This window comes from Cyprinus carpio, chromosome B4 (assembly GCF_018340385.1).
Source record: "Cyprinus carpio isolate SPL01 chromosome B4, ASM1834038v1, whole genome shotgun sequence".
Classification (NCBI taxonomy): domain Eukaryota; kingdom Metazoa; phylum Chordata; class Actinopteri; order Cypriniformes; family Cyprinidae; genus Cyprinus; species Cyprinus carpio.
In genome coordinates, this window is record NC_056600.1 from 13067032 (window position 1) to 13088605 (window position 21574).

Below are 21574 nucleotides of genomic sequence, written 5' to 3' on the forward strand. Positions count from 1 at the left end.
AGACTTTAACCTAAAAGGGACTCTGTTCCCCTCAGTCTTAGCAGACGTCCCGACGGTCAGCTGATCACACAGGGGAGGTCTGGAAAGACTTCTGAAGGGGGAGGAGGAAACACTTCAGCATTCTTCTCTGCTGACCCTCTTTTTTTTCATGGAGACACAGTTATCAAGCCGCTGCAAGAGCTCATAACACGGACTACACAATGGAGCCAGTCTGTAATGAATGACCCAGAGAGAAGATCCAGAACCTCCATCAGTCAGACAGAACACAGATTTCTAGTGTTTTTATATAAAGCTAATTATAACTTTTATAGAGAAACACACACCCTAACTAAATTCCTAAAAATGCTACAATTAAAAAATAAAAAAATAATAATAAAATATATATATATATATATATATATAGACAAAATATATATATATATATATAGATATATATATATATGTTTTTTTTCTTTGCCCCCCCACCCCAAACACAAAAAATAAGGACATTCCTGAATGTCCCCAAAGGGAATGTTTGTCAGATTTAGCTCTTGTTTAGGGACAAATCTGTACCCAATCTATAGCTGAGTACAAACACACACACACACACACACACACACACACGTTTGTTTCTGTGAATTATGGGGACTTTCCATAGACTTCTATTACTTTTATACTGACCAAATGATATTTTCTATCGCCTAACCCAACCCTAACCCTAAACCTATCCCTTACAGAAAACCTGTTTGCATTGTTACACTTTCAGATAAACATTATTTACTATTATTGTTTATATTTTTTCCCTCGTGGGGAAAAGGTTTCCGGTTTTACTATCCTTGTGGGGACATTTGGTCCCCACAATGTAGCATAAGTACACACACACACGCGCATTTGTTTTTCTATCACTGTGGAGACTTTCCGTTGACTTTTTTTTCTCTACAAAGCCAAGATATTTTCTCCCCCCTAAACCCAATATAACCCTTTCTAAATTTATATTTAGACAATATTTATTATGTTTACTAAGCTGTTTTTCTTAAGGGACTACCTGGTCACCACAGCAGTCATTGGGTCCCCTCAATATAGATTAATACTGTCTTAATATAGTCCCTCAACCACAGACTTCAATTGTGTTTATATAAAACTAATTATAAACACTATAGCTTAACTCGGACTTTCACCCTTTGCATTTTTAGAATATACATATTAAAAACCACATGCTTTACTCAGTTTTTTATTTTTTATTTTTTTCAAATGACAAGGTCTCTGAATGTTTTAGAGTATCTCACTTCTGGGGACAATTTTGTCTCTATATCTAACCACATAAACACACTCCTTCAACCAGATAATGCCACACTTTGCGTATGCTATAAAGCAGCTTGCAAGTAATATGTGTTAAAGTGATGGAGGTAAAGGCAGGCTGGTGGTTTAATCTGTTTTCTCTTTGACACAGAGGAATAAAAATTGAAGTGCATCAGCCACATTTGTCACCAGCTAGTTCAATCACACATGCTTAGTGGTGAATGAACCCACTGTGTTTTCTGTGTATCTTTACCAGGAAGAATTGACTGACCCAGAGACAGACAGACAGAGAAAGAGCGAGAGAGAGAGTGAGATGTAACACAACCATCCATTAAAGGAGGGAGACAAATGGAGAAGTGTTAAAGTCCCCTTTCCCCCTCCCTCACTTGATCGCTGTCTCTCTCTCTCTTTGAGGAATGTGACAGTTTGGCCATAGAATCTCCTCTGTGCTCCTCCAATGAAGCTAAACTCACCCAAATCACCACTCCAATTATAAGAATAACAATAATAATAATTCATAATATTTTAATATTATTTATATTATTATTATTATTAAATATAATTATTATATTATTTAGAATTATTATATCATTATATATTAAAAATATTTAGGATGAAGATTTAACAATATATTTTAAGCAAAGCAACATTTTGTATAATTATCTACTACTGGTTTGTAGTACAGATGATTTTTTTAGATGTCAAATATCTAAAATAAACTACACTAAACAGGAAATGTTCTTAATAAATGAATCAAAAGTCCATTTTCTTACTAACACATTTTTTTAACAAAACCTTTTGCACTACAGTGTGCTAATTTTAAAATGAAAACAAAATTAAATTTAAGTGAATCTTTTCAATGTTATCATTCATTAGATGAGTGATAAGATGTCAACATACAACAACAATTATAAATTACTTCATATCACCATCAAACATTATAATTTCATTTTTTATAGGCCTCATTATTTCCTTGCTTCATGTCAGTAAAATGGTTTTTCTATGCACAAATTAAAAATAAAAGCAGACTTACGGTTTTTCAAAAACACTCAGCATCAGGACAGAAGAGACACACACACATACACTTTACACGGACAAACACTACACTTTCGCTCCCATCTTCACACACACACACACACACATAAATACTCACACACTCAGTTTCATGCTCTTTAACCACTGACAGCCAGCATTACTGGAAACTAGAGTTTAACCATCCTTTTCTTCTAAGTCATTGTAATCCCTGCATTTATCACTATACATTCTGCTTTCCTATGTAATCCTTTAAATGTTTAATTCCTCATAGTTGTTGTTATCTTTTTCTGCCCCCATCCTCCCCCTCCCCCCAGAGAGAGCGTGATGATTTATTAAAAACACATTTTCCTGACGTATAAATGTGTTCTTAATTCAGGGATAAAACCCCAGAGTTTATCGCTGAACAAAAGATTAGTTTCATCTGGTAAAACAGTGCAGTGCTCTAATGCAATAAAAAAAATGTGTGTGTGTGTCGGGGGTGAAGCTTGCATTAAAAACGAGTATTATGTGTAATCTTCCCTATGGAGCTTTAAAGTCAAACCTCTTTATTCGGCAGCAAAGCCACTTTTGTTGACATATTAAAGTAGGTGAGAACATTTCCCACCTCGGACCACCACAACAGAAGGCCAATGCAGACATCTGGCCACAATAAAACACCAAAACAACATAAACAAGATTAAAACAACACGGACAAATGGGGAAAAAGGGCTTTGTGAAGCAAGAAAGTCGTACAGAAGTGAAATGCTCTTGTGTTCTAGTTGCCAAGCGTGTTACCCTGAAGTGCAACATGAGCAAAAAAAGAGAGGTTGTGCCAGGGAAACACTGACGGGAGAGCACCGACTCTTATCAAACACAATCTAACACTCACACTCACACTCACACACACACATATATATATATATATGTGTGTGTGTCTGTGTGTGTGTATATAGGGCGATAGACAAACAAACACACCGACAGCATGTCACCTGTTAGACCAAACACTAGAGACATTTACAACTTAGTTTCAAAGTGGGATATTAAGAAGACAGTCCCAGCGTCCCATGCTCACAGAGAAGACAGTAGAAAACACACACATCTCACAGTCACACTGAACTTTCTTCTCTTTTCTAAACCGCAGACACATTCACACACAGCCAGCCTCAAACATGCCAAACAAACTAACAATGTCTGTTTCTTAGACTAACACACACACACTCTCTGCTGTTCATCTGCCTGTCCCTCGCTCTCCTCCTCCCGGCACGGCTTGGAAAAGTGAGTGTCTCGTGCGTGAGTGTGTGAACGTACCTGTTAAACTCCTGAGGAAGCTCAGGCTCAGTAAGCATGCTGAAACAAGGGGTCTGAGATGCAGGAGTCCTTCCACGACAACATACACGTCCGATACACGGGGACCTCCGAGAACGCACACACACATACACGCATACGCTGCCTGGTGCTCCTCTAACCTCTCGCAAAACCAAAGACTGTTTCTGTTTCTCTCCGCTGCACACACACTCTCTCACGCCGAACTCGCACTCCCTCCCCTCTCTCTCTCTCTCTCTCTCTCTCTCTCTCTCTCGCTCTCTCTCTCTCTCCACCCCTCTCTATGGCTCTAAGCTGCTAGATCGCCTCTTAAAGGGCCAGAGGATGACATTGTGTAGCGCGGAGCGCAGCTTCACACTTACACACACACACACATACACACATGCAGCACTGCCCGCTTCATTCAGTCACAGTGTCCCTGTGTTGTGTTTCTAATCAAACACTCACACTTTGCTTATCTTAATGTTCAGTATCATAGGCTTCCATTGTTTTTACATAAAGATAATATTAATTACTACAGACTATCTCTAAGCATAAAAGGAACATTTCAGTTTTAGGGAAAAAAAAATGCATTTGCCAAATTTATGAACCATTTTAAGATGTCCCAAGATATCTGAAACAAGGCTGGCAAAATTACTTGTTTTGTTTTATAAGTATAACTAAGTGCACACACACACACAACTCAGTTAAGCCACATAAAATGGTCACGTCATTCGTAAGTTTGACAACTTGTATACAAAACGTTTTTTTTTTTACTCAAACATCAAACAAGAACAAAACAGAACAAAATCTTAACAAACAAACACACACACACACAAACAAAAAAGTAAAAACAAAATGCAAAAACTAAAACAATGTAAGAAAAAATAATATTATTGAACAGGCATGGACCAGCAAACCTCTTTTAGATTGAGTTTAATCAAATTGAGATGAATGACAAAAAGTGGCTTAAGCATGTGCACGTCAACCACAAACAAACACTTCTGAGTTTTCAAGCGAGCTCTATGCTTTGGGTTTTCATAGTGTAACTAACACACGGCCCCTGTCACTTATTATTACAGCGAAAGAGAGAGGGGGAGAGAGAGCTAGACAGAGAGAGAACAAACTATTCTTCTAAACGGAGGAAAGCATGTCTGACAGATTGAAATTCAGCAGCAAGACTTTAACTCTGAACTTTAAACAGAGTGTCAGTCTTTCTCAGCCTCCTCACACATACATACACACACTGCTGTCAACCTTCTGAACAGACTGCAGACACATTTAGTGTACGTTTGTGAACTTGCACACACATGCATGTAAATACTAATCATATTTCCTTTATATGTCTCCTGCAGTCATGGTAATATTTACAACAAACAATGTCTTTGTATGGTATTTAATTTACAATAAGAATGAAAAAATAATATAATGTTTGGTATGTAATCCAATTTGAGTAAGTTAGTGAACTCGGAATAGCACTGTGCCCTGACCTCTCCAGCACAAACTGTAATAATGTAGTTAGAGCATTGTGGTAACATTATTTGTGCATTTTCCTGTTGATCACTGAGGAAATTGTTAGTAGCATGACAATGTTCAAGACACACCGACCTGGCCTGACCTAAGCTAGGACTGTAGACTTGTATGGCTCTGATAAATACAAATAAGAGTGTTTTCCCACTCTATGTGTGTATATAGGCTATGTTATATATTATACATGTATAAAACAGAATTAGGGGGCATTCACACAGTACATAAGTGCATCCCAAATGACACACTATACACTATGTACTTATGCACTTATCCATGAATTTTATGAGGTTATTTAGTCATTAATAATCGGAGCCTGAAGCCTATTTAAGTGCATCATCCATGTTTTTAAAGTGCACTTTTTCTTTTTGGAATTTTCAGTGTGAACACACTACTCACACTATTTATACTAGAAAACATCATAGAATAGTGCATAAGTACGTGATTTGGGACGCACTTCGTGTTTTTGCTTTGAAAAAAGCAAGATGTCTGAGAAGCAAGTCCAATGGTCCAAATACGTCTCTCTAGCATGTGTTTACATAGAAAACCAATTGAAAAGAAGTGAATTTGATTTGAAAAACACATTCTGTGTGAACTAGAACAATTTCTGATGAAAATTCATGGTTTAAATGTGAAAAGTCAGTCATGATGCTAGACTCAATCTAAATATATGGGAATTGTTCGCCAGATTAATCATCCACCTAGCAAAAATAATCTGTTTAGAAACAACTAACAACTAAACAAGCCCCACAATTTCATTGATGTCCGAAGCACACACTGTGCTGGACAACATACTTAGCAAAGTTAAATACAAGGGGTTAAGGGTTTGTTTAAACCTCTAACCCCAAGTTTGAGCAGTAGTAATAGTAATGCTTGCCTTAGAAAGCATTAATACAAAGTGGCGACAGAAGACAGGATATTGTAGAGATGTTTCAAATGCGAGAGAATATAGTGAATAAAATGTACACACATACATACATTCAAATCCACGCATACACACAAGAGCAAGCGGCACATTAATTAGCTTCTCTCAGGTAGCAATTATCTGTAGTTAAACATTTTAACGATCTTTCGAGTCAAGGCTGCAAGGTGATAGAGAAATAGATGAAAATAAAAAAAAGAGTTGAAATAACATCAACAACAGCCAGTGAGACAAAAACAGAGAGCAGAAAATCCATCAGAACATGAATAAAGAGCAGTTCCAAACAGTTTCATCCACTTTAAAAGCTGCTATTGATGAAGATGGCTTTTTAAGAGAGCTGGAGCGTGAATGGAGAAGGCAGGTGCTTTCAAGGTTCAAACTCTCCTGATGGGCTGATTCGCTCAATTCCGACAAATCTACAAACTTCACTTTACTAACTGTGGGCTTTTATGTGAGAATTGAACTTCACAGCACACTTACGTTCATGCAGGTTATTTGCATGCATGGAAAAAAAAAAGTCACAAATGTACAGAAACATATGTGCATGTGTGTACAGTCTTTATCTGTTTATCTCTACAAATACATGCATCCAGCACATGCACACATGCAAACACACAATAGGTCCCTTCAGCAAATATGTAGTGTCCAAGCCCCCTCACAGCTGTACTGCATTAGAGGCCACTAGAGTAGTGAGGGTCTGACACAGACAGGCAGTAAACAATTCCCTTACACTGTTACACACACACACACACACACACACACACACACACACACACACACACACACACACACACACACACACAGCTAGTACCCCCTAAGAGGCAAAATCAGAGAAATTCTTCAGTTTCCTGAAGCCCATCAGTATTTTTATAATTTACCGAAACCAAACAGAATAAAATAATGTGGCTCAAAATCAAGCATTTCACTTCATTTTATTCTCAAAATAAAAATTCTATCATAATTAGTCACCCTCATGTCATGATTTTTTAATGCAATTTTTAAAATCTTCTCTGAACTCTGAACTGAATTCTCTTTTTTTTTGTTTTGGTTCTTTCTACTGAATTTGTTCATCCAGTATAATGAATCCAGTGAAAAACCTACAATAAAATGGTGAAATCTGTGAAATTCACAACTGGTTGGCTCGTCATATGGTCCACTTATGATATTTATAAGGTTCTTTTGAAAACTCCAGTACCTAATTTTCATTGTATGAAAAAGAGTGGGCAGCACATTCCTGCACATTTCTCCTTTTGTGTTCTACAGAAGAAAGAAAGTCATACATGTTTAAAATGACATTAGGGTTAGTAAATTATGACAGAATATTCATTTTTGGGTGAAGTACTCCTTTATGGATCTCTACGGTTGCCCATTTCTCATTCACTTCCTTTTTTTCTCTCTTTGGCTTGTGCAAGACATGTGACAAGGTTGTGAAGTGTGTTTATCTGGACTGAGGGAGAGGAAATCTCTGTCTGATGGCTGAGTGGCAGACGAGAGAAGCCATTAAGATAGAGTCCTTATCTCCCCTCCTCAGCAGAAGACCGCCTTTACACACACACACACACAGAAAATCTCTGTTTGTCTGCCTCTCATGCTGTCAGTCATCTGGCAATGGTAAATTTCTACATATCACAATATACACAACAACAGCTTTTCTCAGAGTTTTATATGCAGGTCTGTAACGTGCTCTGTTGTTGTAATGACTGTTTTTTTTTTCTTTTTTTCTGTTTTACACACTAGGCAATCCATAATGCCAGTATGTAGTCATGAATGACCAGCCCACCAACTGACACAGATTTTTGTTACACACACACACACATACATACATATATATATACACACACACACACACACATCATATATATATATATATATATATATATATATATATATATATATATATATATATATGTATATATATATATATATATATATATATATATATATATATATATATATATATATACATGTTGGTACACACACACACACACACACAAACCAAAAGTCTTGTTGGTATACTAACATGATAATAACATGGGTTTACTAGCATGAGGGTGAGAAAATAATGACAGAATTTTGGGGTGAACTATTTATTTTTCAACCTGGGGTGCAGGAACTACAACTGCGCTTAAAAAAAAAAAGGATTTAAGATTACAAGAAAAAAGTTGTTATATTTTTAGATTTAGTCAAAATTACCAGAACAAAGTTGTAGAAATACAAGATTAAAGTTACAAAATATTTTGACAATAAAATTAGTATTTCAGGAGAAAAATGTTTCACAAGAAATGTTGTTCCATTAGCTTCTGTGTGAGAAATTAATGTGGACAATTTAGTTAAATATATTTTAGGACAGGATTAAGAAATAAAGAAATCCTTGGTCTTTTGGCACATCAGCATTGAGTTATAATTAGGACACTGCAGTGGTTATGTTGGAAACTGAATTTATTCAGGAGGAGAACACAGACAGACATTCAGGAAATTATCTCTTTTGTGCAATCTGAAATGGCAACCAGTGGTCTTCTCCAAGGATATCGATGGTTACATCTGTGTGCTATTCGAAGAGGATATGTTGTTTCTCAAGAGAATATGAGGATGATAATTAAAGTAATCGACCCTAAAGGAGTGAAAAACCGCCACGCTTGACGTCTCTAATACTTAAGTCAAGGAGTCGACCAATGGTTGCCTTTTCAGATTTCTTTATTGCTAAAACTATCCAAAAGAAGTAATTGACTAATATATAATATTACAACATTAATCTTGTATTGCTAAGACTTTACTCTTGTATTGAATTGACTTTGCTGCGGTTATTTCTACTTCATTCTCATAATTTTAATAGATATGTTTTTCAAATATATTGACTTTAATTTCACAATGCAATCTTATTCCATTTTTGATATGTTCAGCATTACAGAAAATAATAATGTTGATGTTATAAAGATTATGAATGAAATGTACCTTTTTAACAATTATCCCTTGCAGTCTGGATGGGGGGCTCTGGGGCCTGTAAAGGTTAAAAACCCCTGCTTTATGTCAGTGACACTTTCTGACACACACTTTTTCATTTTCCAATTCCTGATACATAAACACACAAACGTACAAGGCAGACATAAATATTAACACAACCGAACATTTGCTTTCTCTGACAGTCCAGAGAGATGCGTGTCTTTTGAAGCTCTCAGTAGGAGAAGTATATTCACAACCTGGAGGGCAAAATTACGCTTCATTTCACTTTCAAAGAGACGTACCAACCCCACACGACTCAGGCGCTACAAAACAATGCATTACAAAGAAGACATCACTCCATTCAAACCGTGAACTGACAGTCAAGAACCAGTCTACTGGACTACAGGTACACACAAGACAGTTGTTGTGTTTCACTTTGCTAACAAGGCTGAAACAAGCTCTAACAGACTAAACTACTCCGCAGTGCCAGGCTTGGGAAAGAATAGTGTGAATGAAAGGGAGAAGAGAGGAAAGAAACACCAAGTGTCTTCGCGCCATTAGAGCCGCGATGGAGCGCTGCAGGAGCTCAAATAATGACGAACGATAATGCCCCCTAGAACCCATCCATCCATTCTCTCATCCCTTCATCTCTACCTCCCTCTGTTCATCTTTTTATTCATTTAGTCTTCCTAACTCCAAACAGTCATGTTAGACCAGTTTCTTTTGTTCTTAACAGGCCCAATAACCGAAAGTGATATTTATTTAAAATCTTAAAATGTTAGTTTCCTTCAAGAATCAGTTAAGTTGTAAATGACTATTTTTCCAGTCTGACCCTTTAAGTTAAAAGGCAGATAGTGCTACTGAACCTTTAAGTTATTAAAAACTTAAACGTCTGGAAAGTCTTATTGCTATTTTTCTTAAGTAGTATACAAAATATGAATTGTACATTCAATTGCTAGAAACTTCCAGGCAAGTGTGTTTTTGGCAGGTTGGTTCCAGGGTTCTACATGGGACAGAATTTTGTGAGAGTATACACCTGAGAGGTCTCTTCTGGAAACTCAAGAGCACATGCTCCTACACGGCCTCAACACTTCTGTGCCTGTGGCGAGACAGCACAGGCGGGAATGAGAAAGGAAAGTAAAACAAGAGAGGAAGAATGCAGTGTTGAGATGATTCTCCACAGTGGCTTTGTGCAGCTCCTCTAAAAGTCCATCTGTAAGAAGCTGGATGGAGCGAAGCTCTCAGATCTCCAGCCTGCAGCTACAACACCTCCTCATCCTCCGCCTGCCTCCATGCCTGTACTGATGCTGCCACCGCATTCGCCTCTTAACGGTGAATGAAGCGAAGACCAAAGCTCTACTGCGAGATTAAAACAGAGCTTATTGTTTGGAAAGTCAATTGTGTCTACCTGAGAACCGACCCCAAATAATGTACTGCTCAGAGATTAAAGTTTGAGATATAGTTGGGGTCTCTTTAGGAACTTCAGGAGGAGACACATGTACGGGAGCTTGTGTATGTGGTGTTCTTGTTTGTTCTGCAGGAACTATAATGTTTGCAATGACTGCTTTTGAGGAAGCCGATTAGCCTTCGAGGGAGAGCAAGAAGGAAAGAGAGGCAGCGGTAGTTCTGAGGGGAACCGCAAACAGATCTTTCTCTTAATCCTGTTCACCTGAAGGTACATCCTCTCTCTCTCTTTCCCTTCTGCCACCCAGATTCCACTCTCTCTTTTTCTACGTAATCCTCCAGCAATGTTCCTCTCTGTGCCATGGGCGTCCCCATCCATCCTGGACTCGGCTGCCAGAACACAGCCAAACACTCCAATCTGCCCACCACGGTCCTGTCAACTCCTGAGGACTACAAGCTCAAAGCCCTACACCACCTCCCCTTTCCAGCCAAACACCTGACACTGCTGACCCTCAGAGCGGCAAATCTCCTAGACTACCTAACAAACCCATACGGCCAACACTTACCAAGCCAAACTGTCAGACATGGTGCCATGTAATCTCATCCAAACATCCTAGATCCTTCCTTACACACACACACACACCATCTTAAACCTGCTAAACATCCAAGACTTTCCCCATTCCCAGGCTGCCAAATACCCTCAAACACTACAATCCAGCACTAACTTCCTCAGGGAGGATTCTGGGAATGCAAAGGAGGAAAGCAGAAAAACAAAAGAGGGGAGGACAGAAAGAAAAAAAGACAGAAGGGACAATGTTTTCTCTATGTAATTATTACAAAATAATATTTGTTTAGTACTCATTCATCATAGCACAATATAGTTATACAAATACATAGACATCTATCTATCTATCTATCTATCTATCTATCTATCTATATCTATCTATCTAAAAGAACATAACTGACAAATACCCCCCCCCCCAAAAAAAAATTAAAATAACTAAAAATAAAATAAAATAAAAATGTGCATAATAAATTATTGTATTTAACAAATGTTGATGATTAAATATTATATAATAATTAGGCCAAATGATAGCATAACTGACAAGTATCCCAGGCAAAATAAAATAAAATATTAATAAATAAATATGTACAATATACATTATTGTATTTAACAAATATTGTATGACTAAATTAGTGGTGTCAAAATTAGCACGATAACGCAGGCGATTATTTTTTTCAGTTTAATGTGTTAAAAATATTTAACGCAATTAACGCAAGTGTGGGGCTAGCATTGGCCACCCCACTCACAACTGCTGCTTCTGTCACTTTTTCTCTTGACAAGAAGTGCATTTATTCAGTCGCAGATCGACTGAGAATGGGAGACAAGTCAAATGAAACCGTAACTTCACTTCAGCACCAGGTGCAAGTCAAATGAGTGCGGAAACGGTACTGTGCTCACAGCGTGTACTCTTCAACTGCACGTACAAAGGCGCCGGCGCTCGCTGTAGCCTGTATCCTTTCATATCAAAGCGCAAAATAAACTACATGCATGCAATGTTGTGGTCAGTTAAGTCATGAAGTTACCAAAAAGGTAATTAAAGCTGACTTAAAACTGTGCATGCATGTAATATATTTTATATGAGTCACATTTAAGAACATGTCTCTGAAATGGTTTTCAAAACTGTCCTGGAGCAGCCCAGCACTGTCTCACTCATCTAACACACCCAATTTCACTTGTCAGCTCATTAAAAGAGACTGTAAGACCTTAAGTGAGTCAGAAAAGGTAAAAAAAAAATTGATGAAGAAATTTGGGAGAAAATATGATGCGTATCAGAATCACTTAAAGAAAAACAAAACAAAACAACAAAAAAACAACATCCAAAACAACCTAATAACCAACTGACAAAGACAAAAAAAAAAGAGGATAAAAATAAATTTGATAGCTTTAAGGGTTAAATGCTTATCGTTTTAAGGATTAATCTAGATTTAATTTAGAATTTAGTGTTGGATAACTTTCAATTTCAATTTCTGTACATTTCTGCTGAAGGGCAAAGGTAAATATGATATTTATTATAATGGGTTTATGTGAAGATTGTTTTAAGTTCACTTAAATTAGAATTTTTTTTTTTAAGTCTAATAAATGTTAAAATAGATAGATCTCAATTATACTGTAATGTTGGCTATAGTCAATGGTTGAATATTGGTGGAGGGGGGCAATTTTAAAGAGAAATCAGTATTGGTATCACTGATACTGGCCTTCAGTCATAAAAAAAGATGCCATTAAACAAAATATAAAAAAATATACTGTCGCTATGTTGTTTGTATGTTAATTTGAAGATTGAATGTGAAATTATTGCAATATAAAAGTATTTTTAAAAACTTTAATGTTAGGTGGGATTAATCGCGATTAATTTCGGAAAAATGTGCGATTAATTAGTTAATTTTTTTTAATCGATTGACAGCACTAGACTAATAGTATATATTAATTATAATTAATATTATATAATATTAATATTATAGATATAATAATTAGACCAAATGACAGTATTAATGAAAAATGTCCCTAATAAAATAAAATAAAATAAAGTAAATTAAATACGTACTTAATAAATAACAGAATATTATAAATGAATATAATGAATGTATAATGAAATATTAAATAAAATACATTTACAAATGAATATATAATAAAATATAATTATTAAAATAATCGAGATCCTACAAGGCCCAAATATCAGCCAATTACTTGGCCTGACCAAAGTACTGGTCAATTCTTCTTAATAACAAATCTTGACCTTAATTTAACTACTCATATATGGCTAAGAAGATTAGTGCTCACTATTACCAGCATACAGGACTGTTAAGACTAAAAGACGTAGTACAGCTAAGGATCAAACATGCAAAGAATGGATGTATACATGTGCTTGTGTATGTTTGTGTGTTATCATGTCCATTTCCTGTGATCCCCCTCTGGCACACAGATGGTTAAGCCCACCCAGCACAGTGCAGGAGGGCGGGGGAGGGGCACGCACACAGGGCACAGGCTACAGATGGCACAGAGGGCATCGCCAAGCAGACTGCATGGCACAACGAGGGGAGGGGACCTGTGTGTGTGTGTTTCTCTATGTGTGCGTTTGGGAAAGACAGTACCCTGGTTGCAAACTGTATCACCCCTCCAAAAAAAAAAAAAATTCCTATATCAAGTCATAGGTCTCTGAGTTTGCTCTGCTTATTCTGTACTTTCTCTTCTGGTTTTACTTTTTATTCTTTATCTCTCTCCCATGTCACTTCCTCTGATTGTAGGATCTGTTTCCGATGCCATGCAATCTTTGATATTCAACAACAACTAGTTCCCATCTGTTCGCTGATCTCCACGGACACCACTTTATATATATAAAAAAAGTGATTTACTTTAAAGGGAAATTATGTATTTTTACCCAGTCTCCTAAATGTCTTCTATGACTTTCTAGCTACTGTGGAAAAGAAAGGGAGATATGTTGAACAATGTGCTGGTCCCTCTTTTCCATGCAATTACAGTAAATGGGGATCAAAGCTTTCAAGCTCAAAAAAGACACAAAAGCACCATAAAAGTGCATAACTCAAGCACTAAATGAAACTAATATTGTATGATAGATTTATAGCCTGATCAGAAGGACCAGATCAATTCTATTTGTGAACAAATAATTCAGCTTTTCTTGATCAACTTGATCAACTAAAGCATTGAAAAGATTTTAAATAAAAGATTTTTTGGTCATATTTTGCCATACCTCTCATTAACGTGCTAGTGCAGATATCGAGATTTTCAGTGAATATATTTCAGTCTGATTCTCAAACAATGCCTGTACAACTTCAGAAGATTGACACAGAGCACTTTTTCTGTTATTTTTGTCCCTATTCACTTTCATTATACTGAAAAGGATCAGCATTATATTCTTAATAAAGAAAAGCATACATTTTTAGAACATGGAAAAAAAAACCAATTTGCATTGAAGTGTCGTAGGTTATTAAGAAGTCACGACTGAAGCAGTAGAATTTAGAGCAGTGCGAAAGGCGCTTGGCCACCTCCTCCTCGTCCTTTCCTCTGAGTGTGTATGTAACAGAGAGGCTGTGTATTTGGGGGGAAAATGCCACGTTGGCAGGAGTCAAACAATAGCTTGCTCACACAGGTGACATCATGTCATAAACGCTGCCATTAAGAGAGCGGGGCCACGGCTGGGTTGCCATGACGGTAAGCAGACCACTGAGAGGACGTGGCACGATAGCCCCCACTGTTCCTGCCAAAACAGGCATAATCATCAAGTGTAGTCTAAAACACACACACACACACACACACACACACACACACACACACACACACACACACACACACACACACACACACACACACACACACACACACACACACAGCTCTCTCTGGTCAAGTGCATCATGAGAGCCATCTTGGCTCCAAATTCCAACATTTCGGTAGGTTTCCATATGTAAACTCAAACCACAGCAATTTCCCCACACAAAACACCCTCATTTCCTCTGTGAAGAACCAAGACACTCTTCATTCAAATCAAGCAGCTATTTTTCAGAGAGTGAAGGAGTGAACCAATAAACAGGTGGGTGAACAACTGATTGAGTGAATGTATGAATAATCAGCGATGCTTCAATAATGAGGATATTTCCTGTCAGCTTTCAGTGGCTGAAGAACAGATGTATCACACACAGCAGATGTGTAATGTTGGAGACACATCTGAAAGTTCATCTTGACGGAGGCTCTTTAAAAACACTTTCTGTTCAGATATAGTTTTGTTTTTGTTATTTTTTTTTTTTTTTTTGGGGGGGGGCCTTGTTGTTCCCCACTCCTTGCTGCACCGCGCCAGAACTGGCCTGAGGAAAAAAATGGTGAAAATCTTTGGCACTCTGCAAATCTTTGAAGCGATTTGGAGAGAGATGACTTACGAAAATTATGAGCGTATCGTCAGACTCCAGTTTGAATGCACATGAAACACAACAGGGGAAATTTTCCTCAAAGAGAAGTATGCAGAAACACACAAAAACACACCCCCGCACTAACAAACCCACATACTCGCACTAGCCTTACCCTCATTTGCTTGGATAGAAGATGCTTGAAGTTGAAACTGCAAAAATTGACAAAACAGGTACATTTATGAGTTATAACATTTAAAATAAGAAGTAATAAACATATATTATATTGTATAGACTAAGGTTTAAAAGTTTGGGTGGATAAGATGTTTTAATGTATATATATATATATATTCATAGCGTAACTGAAACAGTCAGCCGGTCATAATCTGTAAATAAGAAACCTGATCACTCTGTCTGTGTTTATTTTTGCAGTAACGACAGGCTGCTTGTACATCATGTCTTAACTCGTTTGGGAACACGTTATATATTTAACAATGGCATAAAGTTGTCAGACTAACAGACTGTCAACAATATCCAAACACAAATAAATAAATGTATTTCACTACATTTCTCTAAATTATAATACAGAACAGAAGTTTGAGAGTTTCATCTTTGCATGGCACAATGGGCATGGCTTTGTCAAGATGCTGTGGACTCCCAGATCACATGGATTGTGAACACACACACACACACACACACACACACACACACACACACACACACACACACACACACACACACACACACACACACACACGTACATACAGTGGTGTCTTTGTAAGTGAGGGCTGTGTGAGTATGATCTCTATGGATCTCCATTGTGGCGCCCATGGGAGCAGATGTCACTGGCATTCTTTCAATTGTGTCTCGCTCTCTCTCTTTCTGTTCAGAGTGCAAAGTGAACACCAGATGGAGAGACTCTAACTGCTCATCACAATGAACACTTACATGTGATCTGCAAGGATGATTTTCTTCCTCTTTTTACTTCTCATCAAAAAGAAAAAAAGAGACTTTTTTAATTTAACAGCCTTTTCTCTTCCACTGTACAAGCTCACTGTCTCCGAGGTTGGTGTTAGCAGGGGGAGTCCCTGAGCTGTGTCTACAGTCAGGCAAGTGTATTATTTCATTAAGTGCTTTTCAGCCCAGAGGGAGATTTCAGGACAAATCTTCAGGCTTGGTGTGACAAGGTCACAACCTCTGGTAACCTCCGCCTGTCACAACACACAACCCCATTCTCCTGCCTTTCAGTCAGCACACACAAGGGATGGACACGAGTACCAGAGTACTCAAAAAACAGGACACATGTTCACCAAGTACTCAAGTAATAATGTAGAGAATCAAAGTCATCAGTTGATTTATCAGTTGAGTACTCAAGTCATTAGATAATTTTTCTGTTGAGTAATAATATACTATTTATCTGTCAAGTTCTTGAGTAGTCGGATGATTTATCTGCTAAGTGACTGAGTAATCAAATGAGTTACCATTTCAAATGGTCGGATTATTAGTCTGTTGAGTATTTGGATGATGAGTTTACAAGTACTAATATGATTAATCTGTCACGTTAGCAAGTAGTCGGATGACTTATTGGTTGAGTTCTTGGGTACTCACATGATTTAACTCATGTACTCAACTAGTTGGATGATATCTGGCATGTACTTGACTAGTTGGATGATGTATCTGGTGATTGATTGAGTAATCAAATGATTTACTGTTTGAGTGGTCAGATTATATGTCTGTTGAGTATTTGGATGATTTATATTTGTTGAGTTTACAAGTACTCAAATGATTTAGCTGTGAAGTATTCAGCTGATTTTTCTGTCAAGTTCGCAGATACTGTTTGGATGACTTATGGGTTGAGTTCCTGGGTACTTTAACTGTTGGATTAAACTGCTGAAGTCTCAAATAGACAGAGAATTAATCTGCTAGTATCTGTCAAGAAGTTTAATGATTTATCAGTCAAGTTCTCGATTAATCGGAGGATTTACCTTTCCAGTATGTGAACATTTGAATGATGTGTATCTGTCAAGTAGTCTAATTATTTACCTGTCAAGTATCTGTCAAGTAGTCTAATTGAATGATTTACCTGTCAAATAGCTGGATGATATTTTTGTCAAGTACTTGAGTAGTTGGATGATTAATCTTTCATATCAAGTAGACAAAAACAACCACAATGGCCATCTCTAATACGCACACTTCAAAGACTTTAAAAGTCACGCTGTCTAAAAGATCACGGGGACGTCAAGAAGCGAGAAAACTGAGAAATGAAGAGGTGAGGGGATGAAGATTTAGTGGAGAAGAAGTAGAGGTGGTAGGGGGGCCCGAAACAGGAGGGCGGCAGTGAAGGTTAGACAGAATTGGGCATTGTTAAAGCGAGAGCACCACGTTCTGTTGATCCGAACTGATCCAAAGAAACAAAACCGCATTGTTCCTCGCAGATGGAAGCGAGTGTCGTCAAGGTAACCAGATTAATCTCCCCATTCTATGCTTCCTCTGGTGGAGAGTGCTAATCGGCGGGCTTCTTTCACGCTAAAGCTAGCCTCAAAGCCCGGCCTCTAACTAGCCCTCTAATTAGCCACAATTACAATGAAGACAACATGATGAGATAATACAAATTTGCAAAATAATGACATACCACGACAAAATATTCCTCCTACTAAGAAGCGGGTTTGTTCTCTCTCCCTCTCTCCCTTTCTCCTTGGAGCCACAATGAGCCGGGGCCCTCCTAAAGCCGCCCGGCAGGATGGTGCTGCATTATCAGACACAGAGACTCATTGTCAGCCTGCTGTTTTCTTCAATCACCAGTCCATTGTCTGGCGTCTTAAATAAAAACGACTCGAATACAAGCACACATAATGATCCCCTTCTCACCAGCATACAGAGCAGCGCGGACAGCACTACACATCAAACGCTCACTAACACACACAGGCCCTGATGGACTAGGGCCCCGAACACACAGCAAAGGTGTTTCACAACACAATTAGTGCGAGAGAAAGCAGGATAGAGCTTGTGGGGGAGAAAAAAGGAGGCGGAAATGATTGAGAGAACAAAAGAAAATGAACAAATGAAAGAGAGAGAGTGAAATGAAGGAGAAGTGAACAGAATGGTGTGTACACAAAAGAATGATAGGAGAAGCAGACCAGAAAAAAAGCAAGGAGGTAAGGAAGGAAGGAAGGAAAAACTCCAAAGGAGAGAATGAGTGATGGAAAAGCCTGTTTGTTTTCATCTGGTTAGATCAAATTAAACAGCCCTCAGTTAGCTAAACAACATGCACTTACGACATCAAATAAGATGGATACAGAGAGAATGAATGGTGATAGTATGTAAAAGACTGAGAAAGGGTGTAAAAACAGATGCAGATATAGAAAGATATGAAGGAGGTTCAGATACTATGGCATTTTGGACTCCCAAATATGATGATCCCCTTTGTGAGGAGACCTGTAATTATAGATGCAACAACAACATCTATTCCATCTAACTCAATCTATGTGGTAATTAATTTTCCCCAACAAAACTATATGTAGACTGGTTATGAAAAATATCTGCATTTAATTAAATTAACATGTTAACTTTGACAGCCTTACATTTATGGTATATATTCAAGTGTACTTCACATATACATACAGATGGGGTCTGTGATTTATTGAGACTCACTTACACACCACACACTCTCTATAGAAAAAAAGACTTTAACAACACCCTGATGATAATATGATGCCTTAAGTTATGTAAAAGTCCAAATCAGCCCACTTTGTTAACCTTAGCAGTCCTGTTAAATGATTTCACGCAATGTCACACTGCATCTCTCTCTCCAGCCCGTGAGGACGGCTGTCAGTGATTGGACGAGTCATTTTCAATCTCCAATCACTGAGCGTTACGAACCATTTCTACAACAGATTTGCTGACCTAAAGCCCTGATCAGAGTTCAGCGTGTATGTGACACTGTGTGCTATAGAGATGAGAGCAGCCAATGCAAAGACTTTACCCTTAGAAGCAGTTATGAAAAAGCATCAAAAAGACCCTCATCAGAGACAGACAACCTCACGGCGCTGTTTGAAGTCTATTCCTCGTCATTAACCTAACCTGCATTCATTAACACAAACACAGTGGCTGTACTCAAAAGACGCCGCTCCCCTGATTCCTTTTTTCCCCTGTTGTTTTTCCTGCTACACCTTATTAGGGATTGCACTCCTCAAACCAAATAATTATTTCAGATTCATTAAAAGAAAAAGATGAATAATGACATTGGGAACACTGGAGATTTGCTCTCCTTCTTAAATGGAGATATTTCCCTTTGCTGTTGTGTAAACACAAGTTCAGCATGTAATGAGCAGAAACAAATAAAAGCTGAGGCACCTAAGCTTGAGCCCAGACTGGGTATTAATTTCAGCATTTCTTCAAGCCGATGTTTTTCTTTTTTTCTATTCTTGTTCATAAAAGTGATATTTTATTCATTTGTTATAAAACAACAGAGACATATTTATTTTGTCAAAAATAAAAAAGCTACATATGATACGGCCACTGATTTGTAATTTTCAAATGCTTAATGCATTAAAATAAGAAAACATCTTTTTCTTTACTTTAGATAAATTCATACAGTGTGTGTGTGTGTGTGTGTGTAACTGCCAGTTTATGGCTACAAACAAGATCTTGAATGTATCCACTGGTATTGCCAAGGATATAACATTGTCTACAGTTCATTGAATATACATTGACCACTGGTGACAATAGCGGGGCATCTTGTCACACTCTGTGGAGCAAGTTGACACAATGAAACTTACCATTTAAATACCCCTGAGTGAGATTTTCAGCTTAATTTAAATGTAAAAAATTTATGAAAACAAATAATGAAACCTACAAAAATAAACAAATAAATAAAAATGAAGGCAAATGTGAAAAATTGTTTGTTTACCCAACATCTATTAAATAAATAAATAAAATAAAAACAGTTCTGTGATATGTTCAAAATCACAACAAAAATGTGACAACTTTACCAAACAACTTTAAAATTCTGAACTAATTTAAGAAAGTTAAGCCAATGCTAGAGAAAACACATGTATAACTGGACTTTAACTTAGAACTGAGATATAATCCTTGTGACAATTTCCCGCCAACAAGCAGCAGTTTCCTGTGTAGGGTGCAGAAATGAGATGTGTCTGATCAGTTATCTTTTTTATAGTAAAAATCCCCAAAGTGACCAGGAGCTGTGGTTTTTACCTGTCTTCAGCTTCACCTGTCTTCATTCCCCCTGTAGAGAGTGTGAATGTGTGGCGGGATTGCGCTGAACAGTCTGCAACACACAATCATTAAAGAATTCAGGTTAGTGTGCATATGTACAGTTCTTCGGACATCATACATTTTACTGTGTACATCAGGTAACTCAGAGACCATGTATTACAAGTAGGGATGTAAAGATTCACTCTACTCACGATTCATGATTTTGATTTCACGATTCGATTCACAATTTTTACAAAATGAGATTTAAGACAAATTATAAATTAAATGTGTCCTTTTATTATTGCTTGGACAAAATGCTGCATATTTATTTGTGAAATTGAAATATAACTATAAAAATATAGCACTTGCATATTGTTGCTCTTTTACATTTATGCATTTAGCAGACACTTTTATCCAAAGTGACTTACAGTGCATTCAGGCTATACATTTTTTTTTTCTTTTTATCAGTATGTTTGTTCCCTGAGTATTGAACCCACTACCTTTTGCGCTGCTAACACAATGCTCTACCACTGACCCACAGGAACACTTTTGTTGGTTTTGATTGCTTCTATTGTCCTCATTTGTAAGTCGCTTTGGATAAAAGCATCTGCTAAATGACAAAATTTAAATATAATGAAAATGTACATAACAAAACTAAATTGAAATTTTAAAACAAGCCCCAAATCAAATAAATAAGTAACTCAAATAAAATAAATCCTTTCATATAAACAAAATAAGGCTTTGTCTGTGCTTTTTCCATTTAAAATTAGAGGCAACCACTGCATTTTAATCATGATCCAAACAAAGATGCAGCATACATGCAACATGAGCAATTTTTAATCTAAATTAGACCGTATAATTTCAAAATCTGAAGCAAAAACAGAATGGTTTGACTTCAGATTTGTGAAATTATAAATAAAAATATCTGCATGAAACAGAAACAGCAGACAAGCGGAACGAGATGCAGATTCACTCTCTGCCAGCAGGTGGCGATTAAAGCGTTTCCTTGGTTTCCGCTGTAAACAAAGCAGCACTGCACTTATGAACTTTAACACG

At 37.3% G+C, this 21574-nt stretch overlaps 1 protein-coding gene across 8 annotated transcripts in view; it reads right to left on the reverse strand.

Annotated features, from left to right (window-relative positions):
- sox5 (SRY-box transcription factor 5) overlaps positions 1–21574 on the reverse strand; it is a 205180-nt gene that overhangs the window by 73993 nt on the left and 109613 nt on the right. For 6 of the 8 annotated variants that reach the window (XM_042722035.1, XM_042722033.1, XM_042722034.1 and 3 more), the window contains one exon: positions 20519–20591. In XM_042722035.1, coding sequence (XP_042577969.1) covers positions 20519–20544 — 26 coding nt within the window. In that variant the 5' untranslated portion in view covers positions 20545–20591. Of the gene's footprint in view, positions 1–3600; positions 3838–20518; positions 20592–21574 lie in introns of those variants that run through there. The other 2 variants (XM_042722037.1, XM_042722030.1) reach the window with 2 other exon arrangements.